Source organism: Maylandia zebra, linkage group LG4 (assembly GCF_041146795.1).
Source record: "Maylandia zebra isolate NMK-2024a linkage group LG4, Mzebra_GT3a, whole genome shotgun sequence".
Classification (NCBI taxonomy): domain Eukaryota; kingdom Metazoa; phylum Chordata; class Actinopteri; order Cichliformes; family Cichlidae; genus Maylandia; species Maylandia zebra.
The window spans coordinates 21,642,397-21,662,091 of record NC_135170.1 but is presented as its reverse complement, the minus strand read 5'-3'; the positions used below and the strand labels follow the sequence as shown (position 1 = coordinate 21,662,091).

The window sequence follows — 19,695 nt, the reverse complement described above, 5'->3', positions numbered from 1 at the left end:
TTATTGTAACTTTATTTAACTGTGCATAAGGATAAAAAACAAGTAAAATGTGTTCAGTGCGTTTTTTAATTAATCGATTAAATTTCGTATATGCTCTTTCTGCCTCCTGCCGGATGCTGGGGTGATTTGCCACGTTGCTGTAGACAACAGACTTTAAAGCCTCTCACACACCGGGGACGATGTGAGTTACGTTTGACCACTCGAGGCGGTGGACTGCGGTCAGCTTCTAGCCGTCAAACTCGAGTGTGTGGGGCTTCTGTCGGGTGGAGTTTTGGGTCACCCCTCGGTTTGAAAATGCTAACCGACATGATTTTGGAGGAAGAATTTGAGAAGAATGGAGAGTCTTGGTACAACCAGCAAGAGCTCGAACACGGTAAGAGCCGCTCAGCCCTGAGGTCGCACCCTAACTCTGACTGTGTCTGTGTGGGCAGGTTGTGTTACTCCAGTTTTATGTTTTATTTTAAATGAGTAAATTAATGAGCGTTACTGCTACTGTCTGCCTATTGTAGCTATTTTTTTAGTTAAGTTTCAGTTAGTCTCCAGAGTGAGTTTGCTTATTAAAGTTGAGTTTTTATTTAGTTATGCTATTTTTATGCTAGGTTAAGTGTTAAATTAGTTGGTAGAGGTAATATTTAACACATCCAGAATAGGTATTAGTAATGTAAACACAACTCATTGTAAAACTGACTCACAGCCATGAGGATGTCTCAATAAACTTCTGCATCAGGGCCTCCTCATGCTTGTTGATCACTTCAAATTGACCAACACTAACACTAAACCTAAAACACTAGTTTTAGGTTTGTTCAAAAATATACTTGAAATAATTTTACTATTAGCTGAAGTGTTATCACTAATGTTAGTTGTAAGAGCCTTAGGAAAAACAGTGAGAAAAGCCCCTAAATAAGAGCTCACAGATTAAATTGAAATTGAAGTCCTTGTGGCACAGACCCACAATAGGCATGCAATCCACATGAGGTCTCCTACACAGCCAGGATTTCCTGAGGCTGTCACCTCTGTGTTTATTGTTTTCAGACTAACATGACCCCTGTCTGTGCTTCTAAGCGAGCCACACAGATCATCTAACCAATATCACTGTGAATAAGAAGGAGTAAGGAAGAGGAAGCTGTGACACTGAACATAATTATGTGTGTGGTGTGGCTGATCTGTGAATGTGTTGTTTACATTGTTTGCATTGTTATATGAATGCAACCAGAGTTAGGTTATAATTTAGTGATGTGAAATGGCCAGATAGTTGAAAATAGATGACTGACCAACCAATTAAAGTTTATTTGTAATTTATATCCTAAAATAAAGTAGATTTTCCTTTTGGGATGAGGAAAATCATGCTGCCCATCTTACAAGTATATTTTATCACATCCATCCATCTGTCCAGTCTCTTATGCTTGTTCAATTTCAGGGGTTGCACAGGGCAGAGGCACACCCTGGACAGGTCTCCAGTCTATCCCAGGGCTAAAAAAAACAACAACTACTACTAACTGAGAATTGTTAATCATTTAGTATCATGATTGAATAGATGAACTTGTAGGAAAAATTTGCTGCCTTCACTGGCAGCAGGCGGGAAGAATGACTTCCTGTAGCATTCCTCAGTGGGCATGGATAACAACAAAAATGCTTAGCATTTACACGAAGAGATTTAGGAAGAAATGTATGCCACTTCATCTCCTCCACTAACTTTATGGGCTTCAGAGTAGGATTTAAGATTATTAGGTAGTTCACTTGTTTATTTTACGTTTGTTCCCCACAAAACGTTACTTTATAATCCTGCTGGTGTACGCACTGTTAGTTCTGATTGCACACGCTTAACCTAGAAGATGTAGAAATAAAAGTATGTATGTAAAACGTGTGCAGTGAACACAAAAACGTGTCAAAAGTACATGAGCGTTGCACAAAAATGGAAAGGATAAATGTCCTTTGAGTAGCTACTTTTTAAATTTATACTTTGAGTACACTTCAGCCTCTGTGCTTTTTTTGCTTTTACGTAAGTAAAGAGGTTGCATCAGTACTTCAGCTTCTGCCAGGCCCTTTTCAAACATGAAAAATGTGTTAATTTTGCCATCTCTGTTAGTGACATTTAAAGTTTATCTTGGCTTGGTTTAATTGCATTTTTATTCCCTGCACTTAGTAGTCCCACAAAAGACCAGCTTCACATGGCTGGCCAAGATCCAGTACTCATGAGAATTTAGTAGGGGAAAGGGGTCACAAGGCATGCCTTAGATTCCTCGGTGAGGGACAATGAGTTGTTGTTGTGGGTGGCACTGGCGCAAGGCTACGCTTACACACTTGCCTAATTCTTTCAGCTGTCTGTATTCGGGCACTGAGTCCATCCCGAAACTTGTGTTTGCGTGTTTTACTTGACTCCTTTTTTTTTTTTTTTTTTTTTTTTTTTTTTGTACAGATCTTCATTTGGCAGCAGAGCTGGGGAAAACCCTCCTCGACAGAAACCATGACTTGGAGCAGGCCCTGCAGCAGATGTACTCCACCAACCAGGAGCAGCTGCAGGAAATCGAGGTGATAAATTTTAGGAAGGAACTAATCTGAGTTTTTAAGGCTCAATATGTGCTCCAGAATTTGTCTGTCAGTGTATGCAGATTCTGGTTGATTTTTACGTGAATGAGTCCATGATTAGAGGTCGCTCATTGAGAAAAGTCCATGCTGAGACATGTGAAAAGCTGTCCGACTGGAAAGTCATTGTGAAATTGGCACAGCTGAAAATAGGTTGGAGTAAAAGCTAATCCTACCCAGTCTGATCTAATAAGCCTTTGGCAAGGAGCAGATCATTTGTCTACCTAATTATTTGAAGACTTTCACTGGTTTTCCAGTAACAGAATACCACTGTTTTACTTGGACACTGTTCCTGGTTTTGATTTTGTGTTAGAGTCAATAAAATTTTGTTTTTGTATTCTAAAAATAATAAACATCCAATAGCAGAGAGACTCATATTTTAGTTCTAAGACAGCGCATGCGTAAACTGCTGATGATCTGAGTTGGAGGACACGGCACTTAGAAGGTCAGCACACATAAGAGCCTTAATTTGTTTACGTCTTCGGTGTAAGGATTTCTAGAGGTTGTTTTGGTAATCCCAATACATCTCTTTGACCCACATTGTACTGGCTACCCGCCTTTCCAGTCTCAGAGGTGTGCTTTTGTTTCACGAAACTACAAAAGGTCTGGAGAAATGCTTGCTTGATTTTAAGTTGGGACATGGAAAAATTTAAGGAGTGGTGCTACTCCAACTTGAAATTATTATTATTATTATTTTCCCTCTCTTCTATACCAGTACTTAACCAAGCAAGTGGAGCTGCTGCGTCAGATGAATGACCAGCATGCCAAAGTGTATGAGCAGCTAGACACGGCAGCCAGGGATCTGGAGCAAGGCAATCAGAGGCTGGTGCAGGACAACCGCATGGCCCAACACAAGATCCAAAAGTCAGTCTACCAGTTATTTGTGAATTACCCTTTCAAATTGTGTTTTAAATAATTATCCACCCAGTCAGCTTCCAATAAAAAATATACCACATTAACATGTTGTCGGGTGTTTGGTTTTTTTTGTTTGTTTTTTTTTTGTTTTCCTTCAGTTTAACTGAGACCATCGAAGCGCTTCAGACCCTCATGGAGGACCTGCAGGCCCAAGTCGGGGAACTAAAGACTGCAGAAGCAGAGCGAAATAAGAGAGAGCTGGCAGAGCAGAGGCGCAGCCTTGGAGCACAGAGCGTGTCCTGTCTTAAAGAGCTGTATGACTTGCACCATGACAGGTACTATTTTCATCATCCACATTTAGCAACACAATGCTAATAGCTCATCTTTAGAGGAACTGTTTTCACAGAGGAAATGGTGTGGTAAACTGTACCTAGCATTGTGGCTTAAAGACAGTGAGTTGTCTCGGTACTCTTGGAAAAAGCATCAATGAAACATGGCCTCAAATTATCTGGCAACACCAAGAAATATGATTCAGCGTCTTTCTTCCTTGACATGAAAGCAAAGAAGAAAAGGGAAGCTGAAAGCATCTCAACACTGAGAGCTGGGGTCCGTTTTCTCATGCTGTGGTACCTTCAGTACGCTGCTGTCTCATGTCACGTATGCTGACTTGACATCTTCAGGTCACCCAGAGAGCTTACTTTAGCTATAATCCATGAGGGAGGGAAGCTAATCCTCCCCCATTGTCACTGTTTACTTTTGCGGCTGCTGCATCTCACGTCACTTATTTGGTGTATTTTGTAGAACTGTCGCCTTTAAAAATTTTGAACGATCTGTCTAGAAATTTATTTAATGGTTTAGGTGTAGTGGACTTTAAATGACATTGAAAAGAATTATGTAATATTAATGCATTAAAAATTACAATAAAGATTCTTCTCAGACTGCTTAGAGACCCAAGTAACCTCTGCCAAGAGGACAGGGAAATTTACTCTCTGCTGCTAATAAAGCTTAAGTGCTCGAAGTGTATGGTAGTAATTCAACTCAGAGCTTCTCTGAACTAGATTTTGAGGACAGTTTTATTGAAAAAGTCAAAATAGTAACGGGAGTTCTGCAGATTCTTAGTCTTTGGGTATTAAATTTTGTTGAGAAATGTAAGGTCATAAAATGTCTTTGTTGTAAAAGGACGTTAAATTAAAAACCTTAGAAGCAAAAATGACTCAGACCTGTCCTAATGTTTAATTAAATTAATATGACAATATCTACTTTGCATTATGAAGTTTTGTTTTTTTGTTTTTTTTTATTATTGTCTTTTCAATATTTTATAATTTCCTACACTATCAAATTGGACCTTTTTAAGAAGAATGAAAAATCACTTTCACCATGATAAACATTTCATTCTCACATTGTAAGAGAGTTTGTTAGTGTCTGAGTCCAACCATGTTAGATCCAGTTCAAAGAATATTTCAGTAACGCTGGCAGCACTTATCACTTCAGGATATTCTCAACAACTCACCTCAGTATCGCTTTTGTTACTTGTTCTCTCAAAGTGATGCTCTAATAAGCTCTTTAATCACTGCCTAAGGTATCAAGCCAATGGCAGTCACCTTGTGGATGGACTCTGGTCACCTTATGGCTCGTTTCAAGACCGAAAAAAGCAACCAGACCCAGAGGAGGAGAACGCTGCTCTCCAGCGCTCCATCCAAACGCTTCAAAGCCAGATAGCTGCTGAGCGGAGCCGCAGGGAGGCTGCAGAGCGGGAGATGGAGTTGACAGCAAGGGAAAACAGCACCCTGGAACAGCAGCTGGTCCAGCTGTCAGGCTACCAGGCCAGACAAAAGGAGCTGGAGGCCGAAGTAGAACAGCTGCAGCTTCTGTGGCGCGCCGACTGCACCAAAAGGTTGATGATGATGATGTTATGCATGGAGAAGATTCAAACTGTGAAATTATTTTAGCTCTATTTCTGATATTGCTGTTGACATTCAGCCAAAGTGTGTAATTTTATTATTTTATATTTTTTAAATGCGCGTGTTCCCCTTCACTCTCACCCTTGTCAGGAAACCTGACGAGCTGCTGGTGCCTGACACCGTATTCTTTGCCTCGGAGGACAAGCCCTGCCCAGAGCAAAGCAAGCCAGAGGAGAAGACTGAAACTGTCGAGGAGCAGAGCAGATACGGCCGACAGAGGTGCAACAGTGACAGCGTGTTGAAGGCAACAAACCCAGATGAAATTCTCCGTAGTCACGAGCAGCTATGTATACGTCGAGCCGAGGCTGTGAAAAAGAGGGGCATCTCTCTGCTCAATGAGGTGGATGCACAGTACAGCGCACTGCAGGTGGTGTATCTGTGGCACAGAGCATTCCTAAAAAAATATCTTCTATGTCAGAATGTTTGATGCAAAAGGTTTTTTTTGGGTTTTTTTTGTTCTGTTTGAAAGCTGAAGAAAGATTTCCCTAAAATATGTTTGTTTTCCAGGTGAAATACGATGAGCTGTTACAGCGATGCCAGCAAGCCTCAGACGAGCTCAGCCACAAAGCTGTCCAGACATCCAGCAGTCCCTTTGCCAGCGGCCGCTCCCGCCGCCGCCTGTCCAGCTCTGCAGCTCTGTCTGATCTGTCCGTGCTTCTTGAAGACGGCCAGCAGCCGGAGTACAAGGCTCTCTTCAAGGAGATCTTCACCTGCATCCAAAAGACCAAAGAGGACCTCAGCGGAAACGAACAACCGGTCAGGGACGATGAATCCTCCAACTGAATGTTATTCATCTCAATATGACTTGCTCTCTGTTACACTGTTCAGAGGGTGCAGGTGCTGTAAATGCTTTCAGGCCCTCAAAGTCTTAGACATGCCTGTTGCGTCCTTATCAAAAATTAAGTGGCAAAAAGTAGCTAGATGTATTATATTTGTTGTGAGAAATATTTATAGTTGGATCAATGAACAAAAAGCACATTTTCACATGCAGACTGACTTAAATCCAAAAGTATTACGTCCGCCTGCAATAGTATTCAGTTTTTTCTTTTTTGTAATGGCTGCCCCGTGACCACTGGGCCCTTTGGTGTTTGGAAGAGAGAGGCACATGTAAGGGTGTTACGCTGTGTTACAGTGTTTGATAAGATGGCGGTTGAGTCAGAGTTGTGTAAACTGAGAAGTTGGACTGTTGTAATATTGGAAGTCTAAGGAGTTTAATTGTTAGTGTAAGTAGGTTTTTTGAAGTTGGCATTAGTTGGCTCACCAGTGGTGGTTCGGTGGCACACTAAGAGCAAAACGTACAGTAAGTGGACACTGGAAAACGAGTGTGTTAACACCAGAAAGACACAGAAAGGCTCTGCACTTTTCATGACTGAGTTCAGTTTTATTTATTTAATAACAAAAGATTAGAGATGATTAAATGTTTATTTATTTTTCTGAGAAAATGTAATCAAAGTGAAACTTCATGTACAATGCGGTGCTTCTTCTATGGTGGAAACACAAAATTAAACAAAGCATAAAAAAAATAAAATCAATGTATTTTTTTTTCTTTTTTTTTAAAAAGGTGCAGACTGTTTTGCAGCATGCTTTTTTTTTTTTTTTCTCTTCATACATCTAAGAGATGGCATCACTGCATTGCTTTTGAGCAGATATGTTTCAACCTGTTCTTCATTTCAGTGCATAATTGTGAGCTATCAGCAGATGAAAAACAACCTTAGGAGTATGTACCATATGGACTCTTATTCTTTCCTCTCTTAAACTTCTGTTACCTAATAAAGTGAACACTGCTATAAAAGCAACCGTAAAAAATAAACTCCGTTATCTGTAATGCTGCTGTTTTTGTGGGAGAGAAAATCGAATCAACACACACAACAGTAGTGAAGCATATTTTCTGCAAAGCTCAGAGTTGCCCTCATTCTTAAAGGTCACTGAGACCTTGTGTACGCTGGCACAGCAAATAATTAAACAACCTTTTGTCTCTCTTCATAATTACCCTACTTGCCACTAGTTCCCAATCCTTTAAACCTCCAAACAAGAAGTTTGCATACCATGCTCGCCCTAAGGGACAGGTCTTAGCAAGACATGCACGTGGTAACCTCACAAAGCCATCAGATAAGCAGGCAGCAGACGGCTGTGTGGAAAAACTAGACCAAGTGAAAATGAAATGGTACAGAGAGAAATGGCTGGCTAACAATGAACTGTGTGTGTGGAGGAAGCATCATCTTTTTTTTCCTGAAATGATTTACACTGTTTGAACAATGACCTTTTACTGTATTGGCACCATTAGCAAAGTAGTTTCCATCATTTTGGGGGTGGTCAGCCAGTTTCACAAGAACATAATCCAGTGTTGTTTTGAGCAACAAAAGTTCATTTGATCTGCACCAGATGATATAATTGATTTGATTGAGTGCATATAACATTCACACTTTACTTGAAAACTTCCATATTAAAAATAAAAAAGAAAGGAGTTGCAGCTGGCAGCTGCAGTTACCTGGTCGATTAAGATAAAGTAGATTAAAACAAATTTAATATTGAAACATCCAACAGTGTATAAAATACAGACAGATGAAAGCAACATAAAGTGCATTGTTAAGGTTTATGGACCACCATGAGCTACCAAAGAGCCATCGGGGCAGTAATTAGTCTCTGGATCTGGGTCTCTCCTCACACTATTCCTTCATCTGGAATGGAATAAGACAGATATTGAATGGGTAGGGAGTCAGTGTCACATGGGGACCCATCCAAGTGTGTTTGGTAGATGATATTTATGAGAGGATATGTAGAAGAATAGGAGCTCGTCAGGCAGATGCCAAGAACCCCCTAAAGATATGAGAAGGACTACAGGTGTAGATAGCTCAGTACACCTGTAGTCATATGGCAAACTAATGAACTATCTCTGGCTGCTGCATTTTCTGTTCAATATCAGAGGCTGGAGCCCATCAAACATGTGGGCCCAGGGGTCTGTAAATTAATGAGCAATACAGTGGTAAACATTGTCCATCAAAGTTGTCTGTATGATCGGTTGACTGCAACTTCCCTATCATATGATTCTTATTTTAATTTCCATCAGACCACTGTGATCATTTGCAGTGATGAACTGAACATAAATCATGAAAGCAAAATGACCTGTGCTGCATATCAGAGCCCCCAGAGGGCTTCAGTGTGTCGTGGGTTTATGCATTTTCCTTTATTTTGTCACCTTATTTTTCTCTGCGGCATATAAAGGCGGACGTTTCTGAAAGACGTGACGAAACGACGCGAACGCATCACAGGTTACACGACCTTACGACGTGTTATTTAAATCTAAGTATCCGAAAACTAAAGGTGTGGTAGCGTGGCCGAGTGGTCTAAGGCGCTGGATTTAGGCTCCAGTCATTTCGATGGCGTGGGTTCGAATCCCACCGCTGCCAAGAATGTATTATTTTCTGGATTAGCCATGACTCAGTTGAGTATGTGGAAGGCCGTAGACAGGTAGATTGGACCCGATGTCATCAATAACATTAAATGTCCAAGCGACGATGTGAATTTTAACGCTGCAGGTAACCCTTGGCATTCTTATGCAGTGCAAGTGCTCCCCCATGTGGCAGCTTCAAACATGACAATGTTGAGCTTTCAACCAACACTGATCCCGATAGTGGAAGGACAGCCATCCTTCCACTAAGACCACTTTCGATGAGGCTTCAGTGAACAGTTGATAGCAGCTGTTGTATCTCTCGGGTCCTTTGTCAGATCTTTGCAGACTTTGAGATACAGTTCATCTGCTGAACATATTTTTTTAGGCCTCCCACTTCTTTCGTTCTGGACTTGACCAGTTTACTCATATTTCCTTAAAAACTGACCGCACTCCATGCTGAGATATGGCAGTTTTTCCCCTAATACCTCTTCACGAATCAACTTGTTCGTCCACAAATACTATTTTATGTCGGTCAGATAGTGTTATCTCGGCCATTTAAATAGATTCAGCAAAAGATATGTGAACAAATGATGTGTTTTTGTATGACAGGCTACTAGTAACAAAGTCCTGACGATACAATTTAATACTGTCTGTTATGTGTTCACACAACACTCGTTCGTCTCTTGAGTTAGCTGCCTTTTTTATGCTTGAATGATTCATAAGCCAGTGAATGTGGTCAGGTACAAGGACTGGAAGCCAACGTGCAAGTAAAAAGTTTGAAAAACCTTCAGAAAGCCTGAAAAAATAAATTGTGCATAGCTACAGCAAAAGACTATAATAATGTCTTTGAACCAAAGAAATTAAGGGTGACTCAATTCTTTTGCACAAATACAGTATATGTAAATATGGTCTCTGGAGTTTTCTAGATGCTTTTATTTCTAAAAGTGTACAAAATTTGCAGCTACAATAATAACTGAACTCTATGAAACCTCAAGTCTTTATGTTACAAATTGGAAGCATGCTTTAAATACAACGACTTACAGTTCAGATAATTTTCTTTTTGTGATATAAAGTTAAATGTTTGCTTTAAAATAAACCACAATAAAGTCAAATTCCAGAGAAGTCAATAACATTCACATAATACATAATAGTTTTCAGCCGCCTGCTAGACTCACGTTAAACTCAGACACACACTGAGGTCTAAACATAAAAACAGCGGCTGTCTTTGAAAAGGGGAAACACAGAACTTGCATAGCCTGGTATTCTGGAGACGTATTTTTGGAGCACGTTTAGCTGGGTCTGGTGATTTGTTATTATCAGTCAGTCACCACTTACATTGTCACACTGTAATCAGTTAACAGAAGCTGTGTAAAAGCAGAGTCTCTCATCTGAAACTGCAATGCCTGAGATGAATGCAGTGCAGCGGAGCATCAGTGAAGGAATGTTTAGTTCTGACAAATTACGCAACATAGCATGAGTATCACCACGCTGAAACCCATCAGAAGCAGCAGAAAAAGCCGCTGGAGCTGCCGGGAGGTCTGGGACAGGCTGAAAAGCGACGAGGTGTTGCGAGGCGGTCGAGACTTCAGGTATTGCTCCACGGAGTCTGCAAGGGAGTAAGGCTTCGGGCTGTAGCCCAGATCTCGGCGGGCCTTGTCAATTTTAAAAGTGTGGCTCACTGCGATGTTCCTGACCTGCAGCGGAAGAGATGAGGCATTTATAGCTTCTTTTTTGTTGTTTTTTGTATTTCTTAATACGATCAGAGTCGTCCAAGTTAAAGGTCATTCTGTCAGGTTAACGGCTCACATTAGCCTCAGTTTGGCAAACTTAGTTTTACATTGTGATAACCTGTGACTGACGGATGCCTCCAGTTACTGTGTCTTCTTTCCTCTGAGTCTAAGGTTTCGGCATGTGAACACAGACTGACAGAAGAGGTCAAACAGACACCGGTGAGACAAAAAAGAGTTCCTACTGTCCCTTTTCTTTTTTCCATCCATGAGTCACATTTTCTTTAATGATTTCAGTCGGTACACACCTTTTAGGTCTTTGGAGTTTTCCTGCATGACTCATTCAAATCTGTTGTGTATCCACACATTAAGACCAAACTGCTGAATCCTGATTATCCTGCCAAACCTGACCTGACTATATACAGTATTTTTCTCCGTGCATTTCGAAAAGCCTTCAATTTTTCCTTGATTGTCTCACATGGAGTACATCTTGTCTTCCAGGAGTAACTCACTGCCACAGGCACCACTCCAGGACAGAGACTATAATCAAATGTAGCTGAAATGTGACCCATGCATTTGTATTCTCTGGGCTAAAGTACACATCTTACAAAGTACACATATCCTTCTGCAGCTGCTCGGCTTCTTACTAGTGCTTCATCATGGTCTTGTAGTTTTGTGATGTTTTGGGGTTTTGAATTCCTAGTTAATCTTTTCAATTCTTTTTCTGATTTTAACATTCTGCAGACTGAGTTTTGGATTCCTGCTTTGATCTCTTACAGCTGTGGTGATGTTGAGCTTTAGATTTTAAGTGTGATTTCGGCTGTGGTTCCTGTTTAGTTTTTGTTAAGATGGTTTCCTGCTGTGGTATTAGTTTAAAATTCTTCATACATGCTTAATGTGAGTTTTTGTGTCACCATGTTTTGTCTTTTGATTATTTCCTGTTTTATTTAAAATTTCAGTTGTCCCTCACATCCTGCACCAGAATCTTTTTTTGCCCATCTGCCTGCTTTTCTCTCAGTTTCTTGTGCTCTTTGTATTTGTGTAACTTTTTAGACTTTGTATTTTATTTATTTATTTATTTATTTATTTATTGAGCAGTAAAACTTCTCTGTCTCATGCATTGTCTTTTTTTCTTTACCAAACAGTTCATTTCTGTTGGCAACATTTTAAAATATTCACTTCAAGGTACTTCATTTGAAATTCTATATAAGATATAAGAATAAAACCAGATGCTTAGTTGCTCCTTACAACAGATTGATTCAAATTTTGAAACTGTCTTCCTATGTGCCTTCACAGACCAGGAAGAGGAAAATCTCTGCACATCACACCGTGCCTCAACCTGAGGGTTGCCGGGATCATTTGAGACCGGCCGAGAGGTGGCACAGCCATAGCAACCGCCTCTGCAGTGATGTCACTTCCTGTAAACTTCACCTCAAACTTCCTGGTCTGACCCACAGCAGTTTATGTTTTATTTACAGGGCAACCACTGATCCCCACGGCCAGCAGCTGCCTGAGAGAGAGAGCTGCGCATGCAGGCCCATGGTGCTCAGCTTTGGTTTCTGTCTCATCACACATTCATGAGGACCTCACAGGCCGCATGTGATGGAGGCGCCTTAAGACGTGTCGTACTCCAAGCTGCTCCTTTAATTTTATAGTTTTTTGAGTCAAGTAAATGTACGCAAAACCATCACAGATACAAAGACAGAATTAAAAGTTAAGTGTTCGTTTATCTGCTGAATTTAAAAAAGGGCTCACTTTAGTTTTTCATAATTCATGTGCAAGAGATAGCATCAGATGAGGGGGGGGGGGCTGGGGGGGCTGATCGGAAAATACTAATGGAGTCAGTCTCTGTCGTTGGAGAGACTTAAACATGAATGTTCTCATCAGACAGCGGGTAACTTCATCTCCAAGGTAGATATATGTACCGAGCTTGCCGGTGCTGTAACGTTCTGCAGTATAGAGTGACATCTTGAGTTAAAAATAGCTTTCAGAATCAGACTTAACCTTTATAGAAGAAGAAAGCTGCATAATTACCTCACTTCTGGTGAAAAGGAGCGGCACTGTTATCACCGGTCTCAGGACCACGTGCAGATATTCCACCAGGATGGCTTGAAATAGGAAGAAACACACACACACACACACACACACACACACACAGATTTAGCAGCAGCTCACCAAAGTTTCACTCAACTATAGTGAAAGTGAAAGAGAGAAGAGCTACCTGCTGAATAGACGAGTGAAACCGGCAGATTTATCAACGGCTGGCTGTAGCCCAGCTTCTCAAACTGCAACAGAAAGTTGAATTCAAAACAGAGGTTAGAGCAGCTTTCAGAATCAGAGTTACTCTTCAGGTAATCGCTGGTTTTAGCTTTTTCCTTAAGTCTGCTGACAGACGGAGGCATCAACTCACCAAAGGCATCAACCATTCAAACAGATTGACCGAAACGCCATCGTTAATAAAATAGGCCTGTCCACTCTGCAAAAAGAACAGTTAACATGTTAAAAATGACCGAAGCAGCTGTGAGGCCGGAGCAGTGGAACTCATCGTGTTTACTGTTTAAATTTTCTGAGGTGGACTCACAGCGACACAGCTCCTCTTCAGCGTGAGGGCCTCAGCTGCCTGCCTGTGGGCCAGTACCAGGTTATCTACGTGCACCCAGTTCATTTGAGCCCGGGGGTCACCAAACCGGAAACTAAACAACCGACGCTCCACGTTCATCTGAGCAAGGGACAAAAAGCTCGTCTTGCATCGTTTTCTTGATTTAAACATGGACACTAAACCCAAAAATGTGTCAAACTAACATTTTGGATGGTGATATCTGCACAAAAGCTGGGAGAAGAGTTGCAACAAAGGTGATGGGTCTAATTCAAAACCTTATGTTCAACCCAGTGTTTTACTGTCAGTTTTACTAACTCTGGGTTTGCTAATATTTAAGTCCACATGTATACAGATTAATTATACATTTTATTTCACATCAATTCCAGACTAGTGGTTACAGAGACAAGCAACCGACAGAACATTAAAAGTCAACGCTTCTGGCCTCTTGGCCGGTAGTAAACCCAGAACATAATGTAATCCTTGCAGCCCTTCACCAGACTGTGCCGACAGCCGCCTCGCAGAGGAGACACTGGAAGAAAAGGCATCCGTAACTGGATGCCAGAAGAGCTCCATCAATAATGCAAACTCTTCAGACAGGAATAATTCTGCCAGCGAGGCTTCAGACACCGCGAGATGAACATTTTTTTCCAGTGGCAGCACAGAAGTAATTCATCATCACTATAAGACACGCTCGCTTTAGTCCCTTACCATCACTCTGTGTAGGTGTCTTCTCTCCTCTGGTCCGTAGATGCCACAGGGCCGCAGGATGCAAGTGCGCAGCAGGCCTCCACCTTCACAAAGGAAGATCAAAATGTCATTTCATAAATATTTTAAAGCTTTTCTTTATTAAAATCTAATTGGGATTTTTTTTCTCCTCTAGAAGTAGTGGACTAAGTACATGCATTAAAATACCAATGTTACAAGTACTAAAATACTCAGAAACAAGGAAAAGGGCTGCATTAAGACTTGTGCTTATTTATATGTATTTATATGATACTTATAATGTATCAAGATAGTTTTATATGTTGTGTGATTAATTAACACAGATTTAAGGCAAATAACAACAACAACAACAACAATAACAACAACAATAATAATAATAATAAGGAAGAAGCAAAGAAGGAGAAAACTTCTGCAAGATAAATTTGAATGTCTTTTATGTTTATATCATTCACTGTATTTATATCATGCCAATTAAAGGAATTTTGCAATATAAAGAATTTTTAGCCAGGACATGGTAAGAGTGGGATTAAAAACTCCCATTTAACAAGAATAAACCTCCAGCAGAACCAGTGAGAAGCTGTGGCAGGTGAATGGAAAGAAAACGATTAAAAGGAGAGCATGGAGAAACAACAACTATGGCTGAACATTAAATAAGCCTGTGAAGTGTTCTTAAGTAAACCTTACATATAGACTCAATCAGGTGGAGCAGGTGCAGTGGAGCAGATTTACTTAAAAATGGCTTTGTAGGAGTCACGTATGAATTTAAGAAGACAAAGATGTGTATGCTGTTCATTAGATGTTTAAATGGTGTTTGTGTTTGATTACGTTCATTTTTTGTGGTTGGTCTCATGATTGGACCTGATTGCCAATATTAGGGATGGAGTCAGCTGGAGGGCAGAGGGGTTTTTCTCTCTCTCTTCTCATTAATAAGGATTCGAAACTTATTTTGCAATCTCAGCGAATCAACTGAATCAAAACAAAAGTTTGCAGACCCAGTCTTAGAATCTCAGTGACTTTTAGGTTGTTCCTGACATCAGTACAGACATCCTGTTATTATTATTATTATTATTATTATTATCATTATTATTATTACGCACACAAACACATGACCAGCTGCAGTAGATAATGAGACATGCATGCTTTTAAGCTTAATTGCATGTTGGTGCTCACTGTTGGCGTGCAGGTTTCACTGAAGGAAAGGCTTTATAAATCACAGTGTAAAAAGCAACAATACTGTATGAGAAAATGAGCCATTATATACACTCAAATATATACTTTACATGTGTGTTTAAGACATCAATGTCAAGTGACTGCTGCACTAATGAGACTGTTCTGGCAAGCGCCGAGTTTAAAACACAATCACTGTTGTATGATCGAGTTGCACACCGAGTCTCCATGGAAACTGTTGCCTCTGTCTATTTTCTCTCACTCTTTCAAACACACATTTTTGTTGCTTTTTGGTTTTTTTAAACACAGAAAGCAATTTTCTCTCAATGTGTCCTTTCCCATGTAATTCAGCGATGAGGCACAGCTATCAATTTCACAACCTTTGAGGGAGCCCCCGTTGGCTGCGATGACCATCTGCTCCGCAATCGCTTTAGTTCTGGAGTAGTGGTCAATATGCTGCAACAGAAACATAAATACCGCCTTATTATTTCCCCCTAAAGTGCAGAAAATTGCTGGCAAACGTGTATTTAGTAGAATTGCAGAGCTTTTATTGGTGTGACAAAGGTTTTGCTGGAACATTAGTGTTGTGGTTTGTTATCGTTAGGGTGGTGAGAATGCAGTTATTTTAAGTATTCACAGCATCAAGGGGCACATATGGCACCGAAGCCTCATCACCATCCACAATCGGTTTCCCTGCAAACACCACGTTGATGGTGCTGGTGTACACCAGTCTGGGGATGCTCCTCTCCTTACACACTGTATGAGACAGAGGATCACAACAAAGAGAGTCAAATCTATGAATGCTGACATAATGCTCAATATGCCACAATGTATTATGCAGGTGTGCATCCATTTATAAAATGTCACTCTCTAGGCACCTTTCTAAAACCCAAGGTCAACGAACAAAGCATAAAAGACAAACAGTAAAAAGGATAATAAAAAAGCAGTATTAGAAAATAATTGGATTTAATGTTTAAAGAGAATAAGGCAGTATTAAAAAATGGGGTTAGAGTTTTGACTTGAATAAGGGAAGCAAGCCAGTATTCCTGCTATCAGGAGGAAGTGAATTCCAGAGCAGCTGAAACCTCTGTTCTCCATAGTAGTGAGATGGGGAGAGGGAATAATAAGGTGAGTGGTGGATGAAGACCTAAGTAAATAATACAAGAAGGGAGGAGTCAGGATATGGATACATTTGAATGTGAAAAGCAATATTTTGAAAGTGATTCTACAATCTATGGGCAGCCAGTGAAACTGTTGAAGAACAGAGGTGATGTGCTCTCTGGAGGGTGTGCGAGTTGTGATCTGGGCTGCAGAATTCTGAAGAATTTGTAATTTGTAAAGGGACTTGTTGGGAAGATCAAAGAGAAGAGAATTACAATAATCAATCAAAGCAGGGACAAGGATAGCAACAGCATGGGAGGTGAGGAAAGGACGGAGACGATTGATGTTGCGTAAGTGGAAGCAGGCGAACTGGGTGATGTGATTAATATGAGACTGAAACGGCAAAGTGCTGTCGGGGATGACACCCAGACTCTTTACCTGATGGGAGGGAAGGATGGAGGAGTTGTCAATATTAATGGGAAACTTGTGGGATTTGGTTAATGTGGAAGCTGTGCAGGCAAGTAGAACTTCAGTTTTATTACTCTTGAGTTTGAAAACATTGGAGGTGAACCAGATTTGACCTTCATGAGGCAGTCACAAAGGGAGATGAGTGGAAGGGTGAAATTGGGTTTGGAAGAAATATACAGCTCAGTCTCATCTGCGTAACAGTGATGGTTAATATTATATTTTTTATATATGTGATCAAGTGGAAGCATGTAAATAAGGAATAAAAGAGGCCCCAGTACCGAACCCTGGGGCACACCAGCAAAAACAGAAAATTTTCTTACCATTTATGACGTTATTGGTTCCACCAATGTTGACGGACTCCACCTGCTCTTTCCTCAACTAAAAGCCAGAGACAAAGAGGAAGGCTGTTACTCCTGACTGCATATTTTCTCTTCTATAGATAATACAGCCCTTGTTTCCACCTCTGCACAATAATGACTTTACATCCATCTCACTTAGGCTCTCATATTAGATTTGAAAGAAAATCAACTTTGAGAGCAGATAGAAGCCAAATAGCATTAAATATAGTAAAAATAGACACAAAAATAGGAAAAATTTGATTGGATTTTGAGTGATGTACAACAGAAGAGCAAGAATACAAGTATACAAGTCTGCAGCAAACAAATGTGTCCATGTGATGGCAATTTTTTTTTCCTCACTGACTTTTTTATATTTGGATTTGGAATCCAAGGCTATGGAGACTAAAGATGAACTACGTATTTGTATACATCAATGCTAGCCACTGTAGATGAAGAAAACAAGGCATAAGCAATATAAAGAGCAGCCTCAGAAAAAGTCAGAAGCTACATCAGCTGACATTAAAGAGCTGAGCTATCTGGCTGTCAGACTGAACTGTTTGCAGTCAAACTGTTTGGTGGGCAATGCAGTATTTAAAAAAAGAAATTTGTGGTCATATGTTGTTTTGTGTTTATGAGCTCTAAAGCAGAAGCCGAATGGCTAAACGGGAGGAGTACTCATTTATAAATGTTCTTTGTTTATGAGCTTTGCTGTTTTTTTATGGAAACTTGGTTCCCTCACTGAAAAAAAGACATCCATAAGTCAGAATTTGGGGTTGTTATTAAAATTTCAAGTGAATAACTTGAAATTAGGATTAGCGTTACTTACTGACTTGAAATGCCAAGAAAATAACTCAAGATTAACCCCCATAATATCCTTTGAAATTCTGTGTTATTAGGTTATTATTTGAGAAAATAAAACAACATTTTAACTTATGGAAAGCAAAATATAGTCTCATTTCTTTTGAGGACTTGGTAGTTATCTTATGCGTAACAGACACTTCATTTCATAGCTATGGCACACAGCTGGAATCCTTTATAAGCGTATGAACTATTGAGGATATCCACACATTTTTTAAGCACTTGTCCAGCTTTTGGGCGGCAGGAGGCTGGAGCCTGTCACTGACACCCACTCCTGAAAGGCGGGGTACACACCAAAAATATGATGCATGATATTAGATAATGTAAAAGAAAAATAGAAAATAAAAATTACATAGCTTGTGTTTAATATGCAACACTGGGCACATTTATTTGTACATACTTAATTCATACTTTTTAACACTTTTTGACTTACACAGCTAAAACTTACAACAGGTGTTACATGTGTTTTTAAAATATTGACTTTCTGTCTTTAGTCTGAGGATGAACCTTGAGGTGCTATTTTTCCTGCTGCTAGTAGCCTTAAGCAGCTCCTATGATTTGCATCAAGAGAGCATGGAAAAACAACCAGTCGTGCAGGTCAGCCTGTCATGTGTTCACGGTTTGAACAGAAAGCGTGACATACCAAACAAGGCTGTTCCTCCACAGGAGGTTTAATAAGTGAAACATGACTTGTTTGAATGACTGGCTGTTGGGGAAAAAAAGCAGAGGAAGGCATGAAGTCACCTGCTCTGGGCCAGACATGCCATAAGACGCCGTGTGGAACATGCAGTCAACCCCTTCACACACTTTATACAGGGAAGAATAATCTCGAATGTCACTCTGTAAGAAAGTAGAACAAGACAATCAGATAATTAGTTATAACTCTGAGGACACAAAAGATGCCTAATCAGATTCTTCTGGGAGGATGAAGGTAGGCTTGTACTGTTGATTTGCTTGAAATGTACAACAGCAAAACATTAACACCCAGTGCTTTTCATGTAAAATGGTCAATATCTAACCCCTGAAAGGACAGTTATAATTAAGGTAAGTGTGCCAAGAGGAGTACAGGTGAAACCCGAATCATGCTTCCACCCTCTTTGACCCAGGCAGCAGCTGGTGCGCCGAGACAGATCAATCACCCGTGTCTGTTTCCAGCCAAGACACATACGGACCGAAGAGGCACGCTAACACGAGGAAATACTAGAATTCATTTCCTCGTCTCCACATGAAGTTGTGTCAGTTAGGTGGAAACAAACCATACCTTTATAACCCAAACCTGTGCTATGAGTGACACAACAGGCTTCAGACCTGGACTTCAAATGGCTTTTCATCACCATGTAGAGACCTGACATGTGTTATAAGATGTTATCAAACAATAGGTGTCCTGTGCTGTTACACTGCAGTATAGTATTAAGTGTTCTCCAGGGCAAAGCTATAAGGAATGTTTGGAGAAGAGGGGTAAACAGAGTAAAGCCATACCTGATAGAATGTCGCTCCATCGGGAATATCACAGGGAGGCTTATTCAAGTCCAGAAGGATTACTGAAAACCCTTCATTTGCCAGTTGTCTCCCAAGCCTGAAACCAAAGTATCCCCCTCCTCCCGTCACTACCACTTTCCCCTTTGGGACACCTCGGTGCTTTTCCTCTCCCAGTCTGGAGGCCACACAGTCGGGGCTGCTGCAGGTAGCAGCGGTGGCGGTGTTTACTCTGTTTCTCACAGCCACAGAGGGCCCCGGCCCGGAGGCGACTGCTGGGGCTGGATGGATGACCCACGGCTGCTGAGCGAGGTGGGCGATGTTGTGCCCGTGGTGCCCGTTGGTCTGCAGGCGACAAATGGGGACGCTTTGGCAGGGAAACTGCTTCACCTGGCACAGAGAGCCTCCGCTTTCAGTCATGCTGGGACTGCACAGCTCCATGGATGCT

The 19,695-nt window shown here is 40.8% G+C and overlaps 2 protein-coding genes and 1 non-coding gene across 3 annotated transcripts; 2 read left to right on the top strand and 1 right to left on the bottom strand.

The window, feature by feature from the left end:
* Window positions 1–143: 143 nt before the first annotated feature.
* On the top strand, window positions 144–6,927 carry cdr2a (cerebellar degeneration-related protein 2a). The gene is made up of 7 exons (XM_004558298.5): window positions 144–373; window positions 2,417–2,529; window positions 3,299–3,447; window positions 3,597–3,773; window positions 5,018–5,332; window positions 5,490–5,766; window positions 5,907–6,927. The coding sequence occupies exons 1-7, from the start codon at window positions 295–297 to the stop codon at window positions 6,180–6,182; spliced, it is 1,386 nt and encodes a 461-aa protein (XP_004558355.2). The 5' UTR covers window positions 144–294; the 3' UTR covers window positions 6,183–6,927.
* Window positions 6,928–8,724: 1,797 nt separating this feature from the next.
* Window positions 8,725–8,806, top strand: trnal-uag (transfer RNA leucine (anticodon UAG)). The gene has a single exon. It is a non-coding gene; the product is annotated as a tRNA-Leu (tRNA).
* An 873-nt stretch (window positions 8,807–9,679) lies between these two features.
* Window positions 9,680–19,427, bottom strand: sdr42e2 (short chain dehydrogenase/reductase family 42E, member 2; the record flags this gene model as incomplete). The annotated part of the gene is made up of 11 exons (XM_004558494.2): window positions 9,680–10,484; window positions 12,552–12,625; window positions 12,739–12,802; window positions 12,928–12,993; window positions 13,099–13,236; window positions 13,825–13,907; window positions 15,387–15,462; window positions 15,644–15,762; window positions 16,896–16,953; window positions 18,516–18,611; window positions 19,251–19,427. Coding segments are annotated over 11 exons (1,200 nt in total), but the record flags the coding sequence as incomplete, so codon positions are not given.
* Window positions 19,428–19,695: the final 268 nt, after the last annotated feature.